The sequence below is a fragment of the Plectropomus leopardus genome, chromosome 7 (assembly GCF_008729295.1).
Source record: "Plectropomus leopardus isolate mb chromosome 7, YSFRI_Pleo_2.0, whole genome shotgun sequence".
NCBI lineage: Eukaryota > Metazoa > Chordata > Actinopteri > Perciformes > Serranidae > Plectropomus > Plectropomus leopardus.
Genome location: NC_056469.1, coordinates 29,658,136 through 29,678,801, shown reverse-complemented (window position 1 = coordinate 29,678,801; position 20,666 = coordinate 29,658,136). Strand labels below are relative to the sequence as shown.

Genomic DNA, 20,666 nt, shown 5'->3' with positions numbered 1-20,666 from the left:
TTTCCTAGAGGAATTGTGGATTCAAAACTTCTGGATGATCCGCTCAACGTTGAAGAGTTATGTGATGCAGTAACACCTCTCGCAGCGCCCGGTGCATCATGGCCGAGGGAGCCAGTTCTTATTGACAAGCACGAAGCCATAGCATCATGTGACCTGTTAAAGTGACAAAAGTGTTTCCATTGCAGTTTTACAAAATATGGCTTTTTCAAATGGCCTGAAATACCACCTTATACAAGTGTGACATGGATTTTTTTGGAAATTGAAGTGTTTCCATTATACATATTTTATATCCGCAATTTCAATTTGTGCAATTTTAGGGTTAATGGAAACCCACCTACGATCACAATGGCTCTATGATGCTTTGCAGGAAATGGTCATAATGCAATGGACCATTTGATTGTACACGATTATCTCTCATTTTATGAAGAAAACACAACACATGTGGTAGGTTTGTGCCCTGGCTCACTTATCTTTTACACTTGATACATACTGTATTTTATTACAATATGAACTTAAGAATGTAATGACATGTGAATGTCCCTGATCTTCACATCAGCTTTGAATGTATTCAGTGCACAGCTCAGCTTGTGCTTGCACTTTGCCTTTACCTTTTGATGATGATAAATGATGAAACATGAATGTTTTTATTGTAATGTCTTAATGATCTAATATTGTCACATATGATAATATGTCAGTGGGGGTCAGTTGATACTTAAAATATCTTTTGCTGAAAAAACTTTTGCTCTTTTACTTAAGTAGAATTTTAAATGCATTTTACTTCTATTTTAGTATTTTTTTACATTGTGGTATTACACCTTTTACCTAAGTAGGCCTGCAGCATCTTAGGTCTTCCTACACCATGGCTATTATTATTATAATTATTATTATGAATAAAATATAAATGTATATAATCAAAAAATGGGCAGTTAATTTTGAAATTATTCATATATCATTATTGTCGTAATATATATATATATTCAAATGTATGAAATGTAATTAAATGTATTTTTCAATGTAATTATTATTATTATTATTTTTTCATTATTATTATTATTATTATTATTATTATTACTATGCCCTCTGTGAAAATGGCCTGCAGTTCCCCAAATGTCCAGTAGTTGGCGGTAACCTGGTTAACATGAACGACACATAAACACAGTAGAAAAAGAAGAGGCTAGCAACAATCCTTCGTCTCTCAACAACAAAACTGAGATTTCCCATCTGCTGTGTGTTTTCTTTGTCCTGAACTGGAAGTCAGATAAAATACCTGAATTCAGACGCTAAACTGTGACTGCGGATAATTTCTCTAAATTAATTTTGTGTCGCTGTTTGGCCAAAACTGAGCCACAAAGAGAGAGCTGTGCTGTGATCTCCACAGTGGAGCTCAGTGAGTAACGATGAGTAATAATAACAACAGTCACAGTCTGTCCGGGTTTCCCTTAAGTTTGCACACCGAGGAGGAGGCTCTGGCCATAGAAAACGCCATCGGGCGGCTGTGAGCAGCGTGATGAAGGTGATGTGCAGCGCCTGCAGCCGCAGGCTGGAGGAGTACCAGAGGATGGTGTCTGACAGGGACAGAGAGATCAGGAGGCTGCAGGACAGGCTGCAGGAGACTGAGGACAAACTGATGCGTCTGCAGGCAGGACGGAGGCCTGAGGAACAGCTGTCCTGTCCGGTCACGTCTGATGCAAAGCAAATAAACTCTGGTGAAGCTCTAATAAGCGCTCATAACGAAAGTAAGTAAGGGACTGTTCTTTATTTGTCAGAGGAGGGGGTGACTGGGTGTGAGTTCATTTGTGTGTGTTTTAACCCCTCCCAAAGCTTCACATATTTTTATTTTAGCCTTCTGAAATGACGTGGGAAAAATGCATGACCCTTCCCCTGTCGTAAATCAGTAGTTCGATTTTTTTTTATTTTGTTTTATTTTTTAAGTTTTTATTTATACCTATATATTTATTGTATTATTTTCCCCCCAAAGCTACAAATATTTTTATTTCATATATTTTATTTTTAATATTTTTCTTTGAGTCTCCATTAGTGGCTTGGGAAAAATGCATGACTCTCCTTCTGCCTAATATTAGTTGTTAGATTTAAATAAATAAATCTTCATTTATTTTTTTTATTTTATTTATTAATTCGATTTTTTCCAAAAGCAAATGTACACACCATACCATTATATAAATACATGACTGCTCTTTCAACCCAAGAAAAAAAAGGGCATTTCATCATTTCATTTGCACAAAAAGAGGTTGATCTAATTCATATCCAGTGTTCCCAATACAGACATTTCACCACAGTTTTTATGTGTGTAAATCCAAATTATATTTAAGTCACAAGGATTCTAACGGTTTCTTCCATTTCTGCAAAACCAGTTTTTTAAAAACATTTTTACTTTGAATATCACCAACAATTTTTGAAGAAGAAAAAACTATTTTAAGAAAAAAAATGGCAAAAGTTGTTTGAAGACAACATGCTTTTGGAATGTTTCTTCAAAAATCGGCAGTAAAATAAATAGAAAATACATCTATTTAGAGTTGAATGCTCTCTTCTGAGCTAAAATAAAAAATCCCTCTCCATTGCTTAAAAAAATATTTGACATGCCTCCCCCCTTTTGCACTCTCCCCACCCCTCATAAATAATGAACAGTCCCAAAGTAACATCAGTTTATGCTGTTTAATAAGTGAGTTTAATATGTCGAGGAATAACAATAGAAACAACATCTCCCCTGCAGAGCTACACATGTGTGCTCAGGAAGTCCACCCCCTTGTTTTTCTATCCATTTATCTGCTCATCAGGTGCCGGTGCAGCAACACCCACACAAAGTTCCCTCAAGTGCCATGACACAGCGGAGGCCTTTCCCCACCAACATGCCCGCCCTGAGAAACCCTCATGGGAGGGTGGGGGAGCCGCTGGGTGCATCAAAGAGGAACCTTCAGACTTGGAGACGGTCATTAAATGGGAAGTGTGTGAGGGCAGTTTGGTGGAGGGTGAACGTGGAGCTGAATATCTGCACAAGGAAAAACCTGCAAAGAAAGGTCAGTTCATCTGCTGATGTTATCTTAAAAACTGCAAACTCCGGTGTTTCTGCAAAAGCAAGTCTGCAAAACACATATGAGGCTGCTGCAGTAAAAAATGCCACATCATAAAGATTATTATGAATGCAATCTGCAGGTGATCTATCTCCTGATGTTTGTCCCTAACCCCTTGAAACCTGAGGTTTTAGCATAATGTCTTGCAAACATAGGAGGAAGGCGATGAGCAACTTGACAAGAAATATATATACATATATATATATATATATGTATATATACATATAAATAAATAATAGATAAATAAGGAGATTGCTTGAAAAGGGGCTAAAATGTAAAATGTAAATTTAATCAACTTTAAATATATCCTTTACAATAGATAATTGTTTTCTCATAATTATTTTATAGTGTTTTTCTCTCCTCTTGTTTCTGATGTTCTTTTTGTTTGTTTATTTACTCATTTTTAGGTCATTTTCTTGTCACGTTTATCTCATTTCTCCCTTTCTTTTAGCCAGTTTCAAAAGAAAGCAAACCAGTTTTACTCAGGTTTCAAAGCTTTTAACGCTTGTGAAAGGTGTTTCAAACTTAACACAAGAATCTGATTAATCTGATATCTGTCCAGATTTCGAATAGTTAACTAAAATTGAAATGAGTAAGCACAGTAGATCGAGAAATAATAGATGCTGAAACCTGACTCCCACAGAGCTACAGGTTTTAGTCACATGTGGTAAATGTGCCCACTCATATCTCATATCTACCGGAGAATCACCTGGGGAAAAAGGTGGGCTCCGAAGGGTCTCAGTTTGCTGCAGACAAAGCCTGATCTTATTAGGTCATCTAACAGCATCTGAAAACCCCCTAAGATAATACAGCATCCTGACCTGAACTTTTCTCACAGGCGCCCTTTTTTCCATCCTTCACACAGCTTCATAGGACAGCTAAACAAGTGTAAACACTTTTGTCTTCAGACATCAGACAACATGTACAATCTAGTTTGTTTCAGACATACTGAACCTTTGTGTCTGCAGCAGCTCTGGGCTGTCCTACTGTGAACGTTTTCCATCAGCCCACAACCCTGCAGACTTAACTCAAGGAAATAACACCTAGTGCTAGATGTTGTGATGGTAAATCGATGACGATAGTGGAATTCAAAAAGGGTTTAACCCTTTGAAACCTCAACAAATTGGCTTGATTTGTTTCAAAGCAAAGGCAACAAGAAATGACCCAAAAATGTGCAGGAAATTAGAAAAATTAGGAAAAAAATATTTTAAGAAAATGAAATAATATTTTTTTAAAAATCTGTTACATAATTTAAAATAAACATTTATAATACTTATAAGTATAGTTTTGGAGGATTTTTTCATTTTCTTTGAATAATATCTTATAATCCTCCAATAGTGATTTTTTATGTAATTCTCTCATCACCTTTTACTGTTTTAGCAGTTTTCCAGAAATTTCCTGCCATGTTGCTTATTGCCTTTTTACCATGTTTTCAAAAGAATGGAAAATGGTTTAAATGCTTGTAAAAGGCATCTGCATCTAGTCTTTGTAGTAAACTTATTTTTCAGTTAGTGCAGTTTACTGTTATATAGTAACAGAAAGTAAAAGAAAAACAAGCATACATTTGCAATAGCAATGACCACATGTACACATGTAACCACGAGTTGCTGCCCGGGTTGGGAACCATTCACCTTTCAGTTGATAGGAGTACTGTACTGTACTTATTCAGTACCAGTATCTAATGGTACTTTTTTCAGTAATTTGCTCTTTCAGTCTGCAGTCAGACAGTGTATCTACTCTTTTTTATCTCACATATCACACATCTGTCTGTCTGCTTGCTTGTGTGCGTGTTTTTGGTGTGTGTCTGCTAGTCTCTCTTGCTCTCTGTTGAGACACAGCTGACAGATATGTGGAACAAGTACATCATTTACAAAAACACAATCATAAACAGCAGTGGCTATTAACTATCAGTGCTACAGCCATAGTGTCAGTTAGCTTGGAAGCCAGTGCAGCTCTCTGGCTGGTTTTGGGGAATTTTGCTATGCGTCCGCCTTGTTTCTGAACTGGGTGGCTCTGCAGAGTTTCATTGCCTCTGCTGCAAAGTGCCCCAGAGCTGAGATGCTGGCAATGAGGTTTCGTGGGCAGCTTCCTGGCTTTGGGGTGCTTGCTGTGCTCTCACCTCCAGACTGAACCTTTTGTTCTCACCCAGGTGCACACTTTGGTACTAAAGTCAGCCCAGGTGATTTAACGTGAATTGGTATTTGGTAGTACAGACATGATATGCATTTTTAGAATATTAAAATTGCTTGACCTCAGATTATGTGGCCCAGCACATCGTGATGCAGATTCTGGCATCTCCCTCCTCTGTTTCTTGAGTATGTGACAAGGACTGACACCAAGAACTGTTTTTTTTTTTCATTTACAATCAATAAACGCCCCATCGCCTGCTAGATTAACTTTATTTCCTCCTTTGACATTTGCTGAGACAATAATAGGAGAGCTGAAAGCTCTTATCAAGATTTCTATTTTAAACAATGTCTAGCTTTGATTCGAGCTTCAAGGAGGTTTCTGTGCTGACTGCATATCAGAAAGTAATAAAGTCAAAAGTTCGCAAACAAACAGAATAACTTCAGTCGACCAGTCTTGGATAAGATTAAAACAAAAAACTATCAATGCTTGAGGATATTCAGGGAGAAAATCACCATAGATACTTCTTTGCTTGACACAAATCTGTAAATGCAAAATTAAAAGTAGTCTTTATATTCAATGTGAAACCATTCGATTTTTATTTCCATTGTTAGCTGTTGAAAGCTGTTTTTTGGCAGTATTTTTTAAATGCCCTTATAAAGTCCTATTAGCATCTTTATCAGCGACACGCTCAATTAAATACACACATTTCAAGGTTGTGATTTCAATAGCCTTAATTATTATATTTAACCAGTTCACATGTATCACATGTGTCACAACTTATACAGCTGTTATATTCATCCTTCACAAAATCCCTTAAAATCATTATTAGTGACCTAATGCCCTAAATACAAACATTTAAAGTCTGGGGTTTCAATAGCTTGCTTATTTATCAATAGTGGCATCTTACTACTTCTGATGTGTCTGTGACATCCTGTCACATCTTTTACAGCTGCTTGTTTGTGGAAATTAGCTCTCAGAAAATCACTTAACATCATGATCAGTGACCTAAAGCCTTAAATACACACATTTAAAGGTTATGATGTCATAGCCGACATAGCATAATGACTTAAATGTGCACATGTCAAGGCTGGGATTTCAATAGCTTTCTAATTTATGAATGCATTGACATCAAACCAGTACCCACTTGTCTTGGACTTTCACAGCTGTTAGGTTTTTGAAAAATCCTTAGCACATCTCTTAGTATCATAATCAGTGATTTGTTGCCTTTATGCTGAATCTAGATATCTGAGTGTATAAAGAGCAGTAGTAGTAATTCCTTTGATTATGATCATGAACTCTATTAAATTTCCCCTGTGCATGCTGTAAAAAAAAAGCTCCAAAAATATTCCTTTACACTCTACCCAGCACCTCACCGACTCTCCAGTATGTGATGCAACAACTTCCTTTCAGTAGCACTTTGCTGTTTCCTGTGTGAACTGAAAGGAAATGTAGATCACATTTTCAGAGGTCTCTGCTTTTTAGGTAGTGATTTCAGTACCAAGACCTGTGATGTGAGAAAGCTGTGGTTGTATTATGTGGCATTTTACTAGAGTTTGACAGAGATGAAACATCAGGTGCAGGTTCTGTGGCCCGAACCATTCAATTGTGAGTGATTAAGAATGGTCACATTTTTTGTCTTTGTTGACTAAACTCATTTCTGAGGAGTAATTTCTGTGGTTATAGTTGCTTGTGGTTTTGTGTTGCTGCCCTGTAAAAGCCATATATTTCCATAACATCACCTTTTGATGAGTTAAAATATAAATGTTTTCAGCTCTGTGACAGTCAAATAATCTGGACAGTATTTTAAGAAGCTCCTTATGAAACATTCAAAATCATGATTCAATGAGAAAAGCCTTCAATTTAAGGCATTCTGATACAAACCTGATTCAAAAAAAAATGTTGGGACACTGTAAAATGTAAACAAACTGAATGCAATGATTTTCAAATCCTTTTTGACCTGTATTCAATTTTAAACAGTATAAAGAAAAGGCATTTAATGTTTAAACTGACAGACCTTGATTTTTTGTAAATATACAGTCATCTTGAATTTGATGTCTGCAACACGTTTCAAAAAAGTTGGGACAGCAGCATGTTTACCACTTTGCTACATCACCTTTTCGTCTAACAACACTCAGTTAGGGTTTAGGAACTGAGGACACTGTTGGCTCAAGTTTTGAAAGAAAAATTTTTCCCATCTGTGCTTGATATTTGACTTTAGTTGCTCAAAAGTCAGAAATCTCCATTGTCATAATTTGCACCTCATAGTGCTCCACACATTTTCAGTGAGAGACCGATCTGGACTTCATACAGGCCAGTCCAGTACCTGCACCCTTTTAGTACAAAGCCACACTGTTGGAACACATGCAGAATGTGTCTCATTGTCTCGCTGGAATAAGCAGGGACATCCCTGAAAAAGATGTTGCCTGGATGGCAGCACATGTTGCTCAAAAACCTGTGTGCAGCTTTCAGCATTCTTGATGCCTTCACAGATCTGCAAGTTACCCATGATAGAAATTCAAACTTACATTTTTAGACACAACAAACTGTGTGCAATCAAGTTTTGTGCTACTCAAACACTATCAAGCCATATGTTTTGCAACACTAATTTTGTGTTTTTTCTGCAATTTCAGTTTTTTTTTCTAATTTGACCAATTCTGAAATCTTATTTTGCAGACATGCAGACTGAGTGTGAGGTTAAAACGGCAAATCCACAGATGAACAGGACAATGGCAACAGAACATGAAGACGAATACACTGCCCATCTTAAGAGAAAAGGGGGGTAATGATTTTTACCTCCTCACATAATAATTATATACACATGCAGATAGTTTGTTTGATGAGTAGAAGCCCAGAATGATTGATTCATCCTGGAAATAATAAACAGTTTGAGGGAGGAGATAAAATGTGTCCACTAGAAAGCTAAATCAGTAAATGAACTAGATTCCTGGAGCTCTGGTGATGTGCTCAGACAGAACAAAGACGCAAGATTTTTTCTGCTTCAAATTCTTTATTTTTGTCTCCAGAGAAAGAAACGGGTGCCACCTGCCTGAGAGTGAAGAAGAGGAGGTTGTTGTGAAGAAAGCTTGTGTAACCCATCCCTCTGCACCTAAAATAACTGCTCCAAAACACAGTCTGGCAGATGTCGGCTCAACACAGACACAGAGGCAGAGCTTGAACGGCTCCCTAACTTCAAACTTCAATGCACAAGACCTCCTGGCATGCCAGCAGCAGACATACATCCCTGTGTCGGCTCCGCCACCAACGTGTGACCGTAAGAATTACAAATCTTTTGTATTTTATTTATTGGAAATTGTATTTATCCTGTTTCTTCACAGTAATAGAATAGTATAAAATGTGTGTGTGTCTAGATCAAAGACATTAAAAGTTATGGACGTAGCTACTGTTCGTCACGCATTGGTTTGTCAGTTCCTGTTTTGAAGCCTTGAGTTTAGTATTTCAGCCATCTACATCTTATTTTTTGAGTTGGAGGTGACTACTTTGGGTGAGAGGGTGGTGCTGTGGTGGAGCGAGGGGTGGATCTGACTGAGAAGTTAAGGACACTATCGGCAGACAGTCTGTCTCTATAAGCCGCCCCGCCCTCAAAGATGCGTAACTTTAAGCCTTAATAAAATGTAAACAGGTAAGTTATATAAAAATTCACCTGCGGTACAGTTGAGTCATGAGCTGAGAAATTAACTATAGAGACCAAAATCATTTTTTGTACCAGGTTGTAAACATTTTTAATTGTGTTTCAGAGTTGAGCATTTTAACATGTGGGTCTGAGGGGGTTGACTCTGGTTTGGAGGCATTTTGAAGAACTACAGTTATTGGCAATTCGGTGGCTTTTTTTTTTCAGCTTGATGTTTGCTCAGTGGTTTCTTGGCCAAAGGTACTTCTCTCTTTTTTTCCATGTCAGATGACATTTGACTCAAGTCCCAAAACAGACAACAGACATGTTTCTGTTTGTGCAACAATACTGAAATGTCAATAATGTGTTCACATGATACTGTAGGGCCAAGCAATTTCTTAAAATGTGACAAACCAAATTTAAATGTCAATGTCAATGTCTGCTTTATTTATGTAGTACATTTAAAACAGCCAGTGGCCAACCAAAGTAAATCTTAAATCCACTTCAGTTAAATGTTTGATCCTAAAATAAATCCTTAGAGATTTGATGTACAGACTTATCTTTTCTCTCCCTCTTTACATGGCTCAAAATAATTATTAAAAGAACAAAGTTTAGAGAGTTTCCAGAGTCAGTTCATACACATCAAGTTTTACAGTAACTTTTATCAGACACATAAGGGTTGTCTGCTGCCACCCGTCAGTCACCGCGAGCACTGTTTCCAAAAATCAGCGTCAGTAATCTGCAGACTGACGGACAAAGGAGACACACGAACACAGTTGGTGCTAAACCACAGTGCCATAGCAGTTACTAAAAGATTTAAAAGCACAGTCAATATTGGAGGAATTAAATGAATGATAAAGTCTCCTCTCTGAAAAAAATGGAATTTTTGTTAATGCCATGTTAAATGCTGGACCTGGCATCAGCAAGTATGCTAGTCTAAACACAGATTCAATACCACAAAATTTATTTATAAATTAAAAAGAAGAGAAAACCAGTAGCAAGATATTAGCAATATTAGCAGTATTTATAATTGAGAGTCCATCCCCTAAAAAAAGCAATGTGTACAGTATGCAAGGCTTCAGTTATATTGTTATCATATATTGCTGTTTTGTTTGTTTGTTTGTTTGTTTGTTTGTTTGTTTGTTATGTTTTAATGTAATGGTACTGAATCAGTACCTGGTATTAGCTGATTTGTAAGTTAAGGTATCGGAAAGGTAAAATGGTTTCGGAACATCTCTAATATTAATTACTCACTTTGTCTTACGTTGAATTCATGAAGAAAACGAAAAAAAAGAAAAGAATCCAAACAGGGAGGGAATTCTTAATGAATTAAAATCGTGGGAATTTGCGTTTAACAACAGCAAAACTATATGAAAACATCTTTTCATAAATTATCACACAACTCGTGCAGTTTAATGCAAGTGTCATTTTTTCCGTCGTATGCTCAGTACTTCCCAAAGACGTACTTTCACCGTCATGCAGGGAAAACAAAGCTTTCTTCCCGAATTCAACATAACATGAGGCGAGTAACTGATATACAGATGATCATTTGATGGTAATGTGTTCTTTTATTTGGATGTTTGTTTTTCTTTTTTTAAGCAATACTTCTAGAGGTTCTCGTTTCGTTGGAGACGATCAAACAACAGAACAGCACCGTTCTTCAAATACTGCAGTCAGGACACTCACCTGGAGCGCTGCTCTGTGAACCGCCAGATGTCGGGACGCTTCCTCTTCCACTTCAGTCAGTCCAGGATTTAAGAAGTTTGGAGCAGCGGCTCTCCACTGAACCAGAGCTGAAGAATAAAATGGTAAGAGTTACTAGGTAACAACTAAGTAACTAGAAATACTGTTTACAGAGCTCAGAATGCCATAATGATCACTCTTCACATCCACTCACGTTTTTAGACTCATGTTTACCCGTAATGACGAGAAATATTTTTCTTGCTGCATACTGTGTGAAAGATTAGGACATCAATAAACCGCACAGGGGTCACGTCAATTTATTTCTGACTCTCCAATTTGTCATTTCGACACCTACGGTTTTGGACAGATTAAACAAACAAGATGCAGCATGATAATTTGTGAGCTTAAATTTCACTTGTATATTGCATTTATTGACTTTACCATCAAAGATTGCAAGATACATTTTCAAGAATTTGGATCAGAGATCTGTTATTTCTGTTAAAATGTTCAGAAATCAATCACTGATTTAAAACATCCAGTTTTTAAAATCCCCCCAAGAGATATTTGTCCTCAGTTAACATCCACAACATTTTACTTTTTAGATCTCATACCTTGGTTTAGCTGGCGGGATGACGACCAAAGAGAGCGTGTGGAGGATCATGGCCAAACTTTTTACCAACACTTTGGCCATAAACATCAACTGGAGGGGAAGAAATAACAAGCAGAAAATGGAGAACCTTACCATCAAAAGAGTTATCCTGAGTGAGTACTTTGTAACTTGCTGTCTATAATTTGGTAAAAACGTATCTTTAAAAGTACAAAAAAGAAGAGTTAGACTTGTTAAGCAGGTTGCAACAAGCTGACGGCTTTGTCAGACAAGAATACCGAGAAAGCGATGATGCCAGACTAAATGTAGGACACTCACCCACTGATGAGTTAATGAGGTCACCCTGCGTTTACCCTCCACTCCTACAGATGCAGTCAGGCAGAATTCGTTCTGCAAGGATGCCGTGGATGAGGAGATAGAGAGCTACATGAAGCGCTGGCTGCAGCTGGCAGCAGACAGAGACGGAGGAAGGAAAAGGAGGCAAGAAAAGGGGAAGGAGGCAAACAGCATGCAGGATTACTGCATGGACGAGATGTTCACTAATGAGATAGAGTAGCGTAGCCTACATGCAACACATATTGTACACATCATACAAGTAAGCACACTTATTTTGACTGCGGCTCATGAACATACAGATGGGTTGCTGCAAAAAAAAAAAAAAATCCATTCTTTTATCATCTCCTCTTTAACTGTCATAGGATCTATAATAATGATAGTAATGCAGCTCACTAACAAACAACTAACAAAACACTATATGCATGTAGATGCATGCATGCACACACAGAACTACACTCACCATTCCCTCTATAAATGAACTGTCTTAGAGATAAGGTAGGATCTGATAGACACAAACAAAATAGAAAATAAATCATTTTTAACATTTATAATATCATTGCACTTACAATTTAACGTTAATCTTATTTTCATATCAGTTAATAATGTTGTTAATCATATTTATTCTTACTCAAGATAATGTGTTTATTGTATACATGTTAGCAGGCCTTATAATTAGCATTGTGTACATTTTTATGTAAGGAATATCATCATTTAAAAATGTGAAGAAGTTATGTCTGTTTAGATAAAATGTACTTGTGATGTTTATTATTTTCTTTCAGGAAATGTATTTCAGAAAAATGAATTGCACTTACTGTGATTCTAATAACATCACATCTTTTTGGATATATATATTTTTTTTTACCGTTGGCTTTTTTTTCAAGTACGTTGTGAGAAATAGTAAAAGTCTTACACATTTCAAATCTTAATTATGTACACATAATAATGATGCACTTTCTTACATCATTTTACTGTATATCATTTTAAAATTGCATACATTTTCTTTTTCAGATCAGTTTTCCTGTATGTTTATCAAGTAAAAATGGAAAAGAAACTAACAGAAAGTAATTGATTTCTGACCCTGGTTCTTCCTTTCGTGTTTGTACTCAAGATTTAACCTCCTAAATAGTCATATGTAGGAGAAGAAGTATTTTTACTTGTAGATTTTATTTATCGCTGTAAATTACATACAGTTAAATTCTGGGTTAACTTTCTTCACCCGCAAACAGACAGAAGTGGAACTGCAAACCATTTTTGTACCTGCAAACTTTTGTGCAAGTCTTAATGCACTCTCAGAAATTACATTTTTATCCAAACATTTGAATTAATTTGGATCAAAATGTTTTAACACATTCACACATACAAATGCTTTCTCATATTCGAATGTGGTCATACTCAGCTACAATACTTTCTACCCCATTTTGACCCCAAAAACCTGCAGTACTCCACTGTATTTTAACATGTAAATATCATCACTGTAATAAGCAGGCTATTTATACTGCCAAATCCAACGACCTTATATATAAAGTGAGCTGTTATATTAATAATTCCACCCTTTGCACTGTGCACCATCGCACTGTTGTCTTAGGGACTGTTCATTATTTATGAGAGGAGAAGAAGTGGTGCTAAATGGGGGAGATACTTTAGATTTATTTTATGCACTGAAGAGGGAGTTTTGTTTTCAAACCCCCCTCCCAAAAAATGGACTCGCCTGCCATGGACTATAAATAAGAGCTGTTCACCGCCAGTCTGTAATGCCAGTAGGAGCTCCGGGTGGCGCTGTGGCCGCCAAAACAACACCCGCCGAGAAGCGCCGAAGAAGAAGAAGCGGGAAGCAAACCTGCGTCTCAGCCTCAGCAGCAGTTGCTCCATCGTTAGCTTAAAGAAATCTGTCCAACATTGTTGCGATTGCGCTTGATTTACGCGACACAGAAGCCTCGAATTCGTACGTTAAATGTGACTTTTTTGTTTTGTATTTAAGGACCGTGTGCGCGCGCGGCTGGCGTCTGTTAGCCTAGCATCCTGGTAGCTAGCAGCGCTCCCCATACAGCTTGCTAGCATCAAACCTGCGTTGTTTTTGAAGATGAATTTGGTCAAAAACAGAACTTTGCACCCACATTTGCGCGACGAGGAAGCTCTAGTGGTGGAAAACGCCATCCGATTGGCGATCGACTCGATAATAAACGTACTGTATGGTGTCAACAGTGCCCGGACTCATGAGTACCAGCGGATGGTGGCCGACAGGGATAAAGAGATCCAGCGGCTCGAGGGCAGGTTGACCGAGATAGAGCACGAGCTGCAGGTGCTGCGCCGCCAAGGATGCACCTGCGGGCTGTTTGGAAAGGAGCACAGCCTCGTCGGGTCACACATACCCGGTGACCCGCAGGAGGGAGAGCAGTGCGGGTTTGAGCCAAGCTGCGTGGACACAGAGATGACAGCAGGGCAGCAGGAGTGTGAAATGAGCATCTCATGTAAGTAAAATATTAATTATTTATAATATATTTATTAGTTAATCTATTATCTACTATGTGAAGAATACTGGAGTAACAATATGTCCTCTCTACTTTAGCTATATAAATGCATAAATGTTCACTTTAACCTTTGAAATGTGGAGCGATGCCACTTGTTTTGCTGCTTTTAGATGCCTTTCACAAGTATTTAGGCCTCTGAAACCTGAGACAGTTGCCTTGATTTCTTTTCAATAACATGGGAAGAAGAGGATGAGCACGCTTAGATGTAGAAATGACCAAGAAATTAGCAAGTAATTAGTAATAAGTACTATTAAATAACATGAAAATTAGCCCCAAAAACGGAAGGTAAAGAAAAAGGAAAAACAAGGAAATGATCTGATCTGGTTTAAAATCTGGTCTGGTTTAAAAATGGTAATATTTTTGTGAAAATAATAATTTTAACCATATAAAATTGGCTTATTTCTTTCAAAAACACGGGAGAGGTAAATATAAGATGAAAAAGAAATGAAGAAAAAAGAAAATAAGAAAAATTGCCAGAAAATTATTAAGTAAACAAGGAAATAATCTGGAAGAGCTACAAAATTATAATATTTCTGTAATCTAATTTCAAATATGTAATTGTAATAATGATAACTCCTTCAAACCTGAGCAAATTGGGAAGAAAGCAGTGAGCAATTAAAAAAGCAATTACCCAAAAAATAGCAAGAACTTCGTAAATGACCTGAACTTTAGAAAAATAAATTGGAATAAAAGGAAGGAAAAAACCTGGAAAAAGTGTGTGGAAAACCTGGTATGTATGCAACAAGCATTAAAATGAATAATAAAAAAAATCATTCTTTATATATGATATATATTTATTATATGAGCTTTGCATCAACAGATCCTTTTAATAGCTAAGAAAACATTTAAAGAAAAGATATGTGCAGTATGTTATCATACATATGACATTACGTATGTTTGGTTTCGTTTAACTTAGACTTGATGAGAGATGTTCACCTCTCCCAAACAAAATGTTGGATATCTGACAATGCCGAAAATCACAAAAGACTTCGGGACATGGCAAATTTATGTTATTAGTTCCAAGCACCTCAGTTTATGTGATAGAAATTATCAAGGTAATAAATTGTTTATTTTATAAAATATCAAAAAATGCGAAGAAAGAACCCATGGATATGTCTTTAAAGAGCGTTATTATCATTATTATTAACAGCAGTCCAGCACCCAAACATATTCAAGACGATGTTAAACAGATGATGTAAAACAATCTCAGAGAATGTCTTACTTTTTTGGTTAAATAATTGACTTCAACATTTAACAAATATCAAAGAAGGTGCCAATCAGTTAGCAATTCTGTGAAAGAGCTGATTAAGTGATCAATTAATCATTATTTTACAATGTACATGTACTTTCAAATAAGGACCAGGAAAATATGCAGTATAAACCATTTGTAACTATTGAACTGAAAAACAATTTCTGCAAAATGAGGTGCATTCAAATTTTGAAGCTTACATACATGTCTGATGTTAACTATATTAATGGTAATTTTAATGTATGTACACATACATGACTGGAAAACAAGGGTGAGTGATTTCTGCGTGTCCCTGATTAGACCCCTGCTGGGTGTCATTTTTGGACGGTTTCTGTGACGCATCCTCAAATATACAGTTGAAATCATAAAGATGCCAATTATTTCTTAATGCTGCTTTTTATTGGCAGTGGAAAAAACTTTTATCTGTGTGGAGTTTTCTAGCGAGTGTGTTTATACACGCTCAAAATGTACAAATACACACAAAAACTTTAACATTAGTAGGAGTAAATTTAATCTGCTGCTTTCATCCCTGAATTACATTTCTTTGACTCTTTTCTCCACAGTGGGCCTTTTTGGGAGACCCCCCTCACACGTCTCCTCCCAAAGCCACGAGTCAGCTCTCCCATCATCCCCGAGCAGAGTGGGTCTGGACCAGTGCTGCACCTCCCACTCCTCAGAGTCCTCAGAGGCAGCCAGGAATCTGCCTACATCTCCCAGCAGCCTCGTCATCAAAGAGGAGCCATGTGATATCGACACGGTCTTAATCAAATGGGAAATGAGTGAAGAGAGATGCGGGGAGCATCAGCAGAGCACAGGCAGCCCATGTCAGGACAAAGAGAGCCCCACCTCGAAAAGTAATGTATCCTACTTTTATTTCCTTTTAGTTTATTTCATTTATTTTATGCAATAAGGACAACACACATTAATTAACATTTCTGTAAATGTGCCAGTGTTAGCCATCAGGCCAATTTTCAACTGTAGTCCTTTGGCAATATGTCTTGAAACCTGAAATTTGGCATGTGCGCACTTGATCCAGTCTTCAGCCTGATCAGATATTCCCCTCATTTAAAATGTGGAACGTTTTTTGCTGTTTCGTGTGGAGTCATAACTGATCACTTTTTCATTTGAGACCTTTGTTTTTTTGGCTGAGCAGGAAAACATGTTTATGCTCAACAAAACAAAAAAGTATTTCTTTAGATGTAGACTGATTCTATGGTACCATTTTGGCACCAATTTCAAACATTTTTAAATGATTATCAGTAGAGCCTGACTGATTTGAGATTTTTTATAGTGATTTTTTTGATCTGGAATGGAAATAGATTGTTTCTGTGTGGACTGTGCACTGATTTTTGCGCTGATATGACTATACAAAATGACTCAGAAGGCTGCTTTCTTAAACAACTTTTACTTAACAATTCACTTATTTTAACATTACACACAAACAAAAATAAATAATACATAAATAACAAATAAACATCAGCACCTTATGTGTTCAGCATCAGTCTTTGCTGACCATTCAAGTAAAGAATATAAAAATAAAATATACATGAGTTCTGTCTGGTCTTTGCTGACCATTTAAATAAAGAATAAATGCAATAAAATAAATAGCTAAATAAACATCAGTTCTGTTCAGTATCAGTCAACTGCTGACCATTTCTAAATCACCCAAATATTGTTTTCTGTAAAAAAAAAAAAATCTTATCTAAAAAAATATACGCTGATGCTGATATGCTCCGATATATCTGTAAGGTTCATATCGGCTGATAATATCGATATGGTAATATTGACCGATGTGTCGGTCGGGCTCTAATACTCAGCCCTGTGTAACAGCCTTAGAAAGAGAAAGAAAAGACTCAGTGTGGATGAGGTTGTATCTCTAAGAAAATGTTGATTCCTTCTGATCCCTCTAGAAAAACTGGAGAACAGAGAGGGGAGAAAGATCAGGGGGAACCCTCGTGCAGACCCCGGTGGACACTGCGACCCTCAAGGAGAACAGCTGAGGTGGGTTATTTCTTAAATACAAATGAACTATATAAATGCTTACAGTTATCTGTTAGTTTTGTAACCTATTTAAGAAGAAAACAATGTGATGTTATCCTAACACACTTTCTTTACTGAAAAGGGTTCAGCGATATGAAACATTAAGTGTTGGCTCTTAATAAACTAGGCCAGAAATCAACATTTTTTATCTAAATACTATGCTTTGACATTTTTAGGAATTTCTTTGTGGCAAACCTTACAATGACATTTTTATAACATACTTTATCATGATTTTTTTACATACTATAACTGTTTTTTAATTCACATTTTAATAGCATACTATACTGTAATATTTTTATGAAATTTATTGCCTACTATACATTATATACTTTCTTAAGCAGTTTTGGAAAACATGCTATATTATGCCTTTTTTATGTGATTTGACCAACATACTATTATGCGACTTTTTACTGCACTTTTTGATGACATGCCATATTATGACTTTCTTAAGCGATTTTGGAGGACATACTATAATACAACTTTTTGATGCCATTTTGGACCATGTAAGGTCCAGGTTTTTTTAAGCAATTTTAAACAACATTAAATGATATGACTTTTTTATGCCATTTTAGACGGCGTACGTTACTATGACTTTTTTATGCTACACTACAACATTTTTGTGCTATTTTGGACGACATATTTTACTATGAATTTTTTAACCGATTTTGGACGACATGCTATATCGTATGATATTTTTAGCATATTTAAAGATGCTATAGTATGACTTTTTGGGCATGTTTTGATGACATGCTATAGTATGATATTACTGGCGTATTTGGACAAGATGCTTTAGTATGACTTTTTGAGTATATTTTTGACAACTTACTATTGTTGCGTGCGTGTTGTGTGTACGTAACTACACACAGTGTTGTTGCTGCGGCTGTGCGCTGTCTTCCTCCTCTCCCCGTGCGCTCCCTCTGCCCTCCTGCCTGTGCACCTGTAGTCAGTCCCTCGTTGGAGAGGGCGGGTAAAGAGGTGCAGAATGTGAGGACGCTCTCTCTGAGACGCGCGCCGCACTGAGAGGAGGCGGCACGCCCGCCGGTTTTCTTGAGCTTCTCTCTCTTTTGTCCTTTTTCTTTTTTTCCCCTGGCATGTTTAGATTGCTGGGTTTTGTTGTTTATAGTTTATTTTAGTTTGAGTTGGAGGTTTCAGGTAGTTCAGTTTTTCGGTTTTGTTTACCCTCAGTTAGATTCCCTGTTCTTTTTTCTCCTAGGGAGTTAGAAACAAAAAGGTTGAAAGCCGCTGAGCCGGTCAGGTCCGTCAGACTCAGCACCTTTCCACCTTTTTGTTTCTTTTGGTTTGTTCTGTTTAATGTTTGTTCTGATTTGTTTTCCTTTACAGAAAGCCACGAGAAGTGTTTTAAAACCATTGATTGACCGTAAACAATAAAGTTTTTATGTTTTTGCACTTTTACAACTGTCTCTGGCGTCCTTAATATGTTGCGGTCTCTGTTGAGCCTTCTTAGTTTTTAGAGGCCGTAACACTGCAATCATTTTAAAAACATTTCCAGAGTCAGAGGATTAATGTCAAAATAAGACCATGAAAGGCTCACCAACGCCTTTATTTCCAGTACGTTAGATTACTGCAACGGTCTGTTCAGCAGCTGTTCGGCAGCTTCAGCTTATTGAGAATGCTGCTGCGAGGGTCCTGACAAAAACTAGGAAATATGACCACATTACAGCAGTTCTAAAACCCTTACACCGGCAACCTGTCACTCAGAGAGTTAAGTAACATTACCCAAGATGATGTGCTCAGAAGATATTTGAGCACTTCAGTGATGTGGCGCCGAGGTCCTGACCGCATCACTGTCGTGCTTAAATATCATTTGAGCACACCCTCAAGTGTAATATTACGATTTTACAACTACTACCAACAAAACAAAAAATTATAATCAAAATATGTTCATGTTTTGAGGCAGTTATAAAAAGCAGAATAAAAAGCTTTTAAGCAGATGTCATCTCTGTTCCCATGGAAACACAGAGTCTGACTAATTCCTGGAAAATAATCAGTCACATCAGTAGAATCATTTATGAAATGAAACGTTGTTTACTACACCAGCAAGTAGGTCGGACCTCAGTAAAGACCTGGCAACGGCCACATTTTCTAGTCCGTCTTCAGTCCACTGACCAACTTATGCATATACCACAGATCGTGGGGTTTCCAAAACTAAATAAATACCCCAGATATAAACACAGAAATGCTCAGCTTGCTCAGTTTTATGAAGATTAAGATATTTGCGGACAAAATAATCATTTTTTATACACAGACTTTACCAGTATTTTAAGCTAGAAGCTCTGTGTCACGGCACAGCCAATGGGAGAAGCCAAACATTTAGAAAAACTCCAGACTGACTGAAAAGTCACAAATATGTGAAAAAAAATATAGCGTTAATCACTTCCAAAATTCACAACAGGATTTTATCTAATGCGTTTTTCAGCTTCAGCTCATATGTTTGTAAATCTAAAAACATTTTTTTCCTTGTTCACAACTAGTTTCTCTTCAACTTTTTCCACACACGGGATGCGAGAACCTCTCAGCTATAACAAACTAACAGCACCATGAATTAGGCAACTTTCATTTAAAAAATGCTGATTTCATTATTTTATATTGTGGTCTACAATTTATTTTCACAAGTAGGCTAATAAATAACGGCTCTAAAATTCCCTTGCTCTGACTTATTTTCACAAATCACACCTTGTGTGTAGGCTAAAAATATTTTTCCAGTCATCTGAGGGGGTATTTCCCACAAGATTTTCTGACAGCCAGTTTCTACGTGGCAAACTTTGGCTAATCATCTTGTCAGGTTATTGTCTTAAGTTAATGACTACAAAAAAGAGAGAGCAAAGAACAAAAACTGATTTATTTATTCAGATTTATCACTTAACTCCAGTGTGCTCATAAACAGTAACATATTAGTTTGTATAATTTCAGGATTGTGACATTTTTTTTCTATTTTTGCCATATAGAAGATCATATGAGTTAAGCATGTTTATATCCACTAAAGTCAAGTTATATTGTCCTCCCGGCAGCCGCCTCAGCTATTTTTTGCGGACCTGCAGCCAATTGTGTGCGTGCCGCAGTACGCCGGACTTTTTGTAAAAATTTAATTCCATACTGCCATTAACCCTTTAACACTCACACCAAGAAATACCTTTGAAGAAAACATACACACCATAGACGGAAGAATATGTTAACAAAATGCATCAATTTATTAAGAAAAAACAACATTTTTCCAGTTTAATGCATTAAAAAGAGACAAAGTCAATGTAATATAATAGAAATTATATCAATGAACATGAACATATGAAATAAACAAAAACAAATATATACCAAAAAATATAATTTATATTTCTGTAGTATAAAATAAATGGTAAAA

The 20,666-nt window shown here is 36.7% G+C and overlaps 2 protein-coding genes across 2 annotated transcripts; both read left to right on the top strand.

Annotated features, from left to right (window-relative positions):
* Positions 1-1,507: 1,507 nt before the first annotated feature.
* LOC121945674 lies at positions 1,508-12,133 on the top strand. Its single transcript, XM_042489974.1, has 7 exons — positions 1,508-1,736; positions 2,796-3,035; positions 7,893-7,998; positions 8,243-8,490; positions 10,447-10,655; positions 11,133-11,292; positions 11,506-12,133. Exons 1-7 carry the CDS (start codon positions 1,508-1,510, stop codon positions 11,691-11,693), a joined length of 1,380 nt encoding a protein of 459 aa, XP_042345908.1. The 3' UTR covers positions 11,694-12,133.
* A 1,120-nt stretch (positions 12,134-13,253) lies between these two features.
* Positions 13,254-18,670, top strand: LOC121946199. Its single transcript, XM_042490676.1, has 4 exons — positions 13,254-13,941; positions 15,814-16,104; positions 17,161-17,251; positions 18,632-18,670. Exons 1-4 carry the CDS (start codon positions 13,554-13,556, stop codon positions 18,651-18,653), a joined length of 792 nt encoding a protein of 263 aa, XP_042346610.1. The 5' UTR covers positions 13,254-13,553; the 3' UTR covers positions 18,654-18,670.
* Positions 18,671-20,666: the final 1,996 nt, after the last annotated feature.

Excerpts from the sequence above, each read along its gene's own strand:
- LOC121946199 (XM_042490676.1), top strand. The coding sequence starts at position 13,554 with ATGAATTTGGTCAAAAACAGAACTTTGCACCCACATTTGCGCGACGAG. Across the intron at positions 13,942-15,813 it reads GTGTGAAATGAGCATCTCAT|TGGGCCTTTTTGGGAGACCC; the intron begins GTAAGTAAAATA and ends TTTTCTCCACAG. Across the intron at positions 16,105-17,160 it reads AGAGAGCCCCACCTCGAAAA|AAAAACTGGAGAACAGAGAG; the intron begins GTAATGTATCCT and ends TGATCCCTCTAG.
- LOC121945674 (XM_042489974.1), top strand. The coding sequence starts at position 1,508 with ATGAAGGTGATGTGCAGCGCCTGCAGCCGCAGGCTGGAGGAGTACCAG. Across the intron at positions 8,491-10,446 it reads TCCGCCACCAACGTGTGACC|CAATACTTCTAGAGGTTCTC; the intron begins GTAAGAATTACA and ends TCTTTTTTTAAG. Across the intron at positions 11,293-11,505 it reads CATCAAAAGAGTTATCCTGA|ATGCAGTCAGGCAGAATTCG; the intron begins GTGAGTACTTTG and ends CCACTCCTACAG.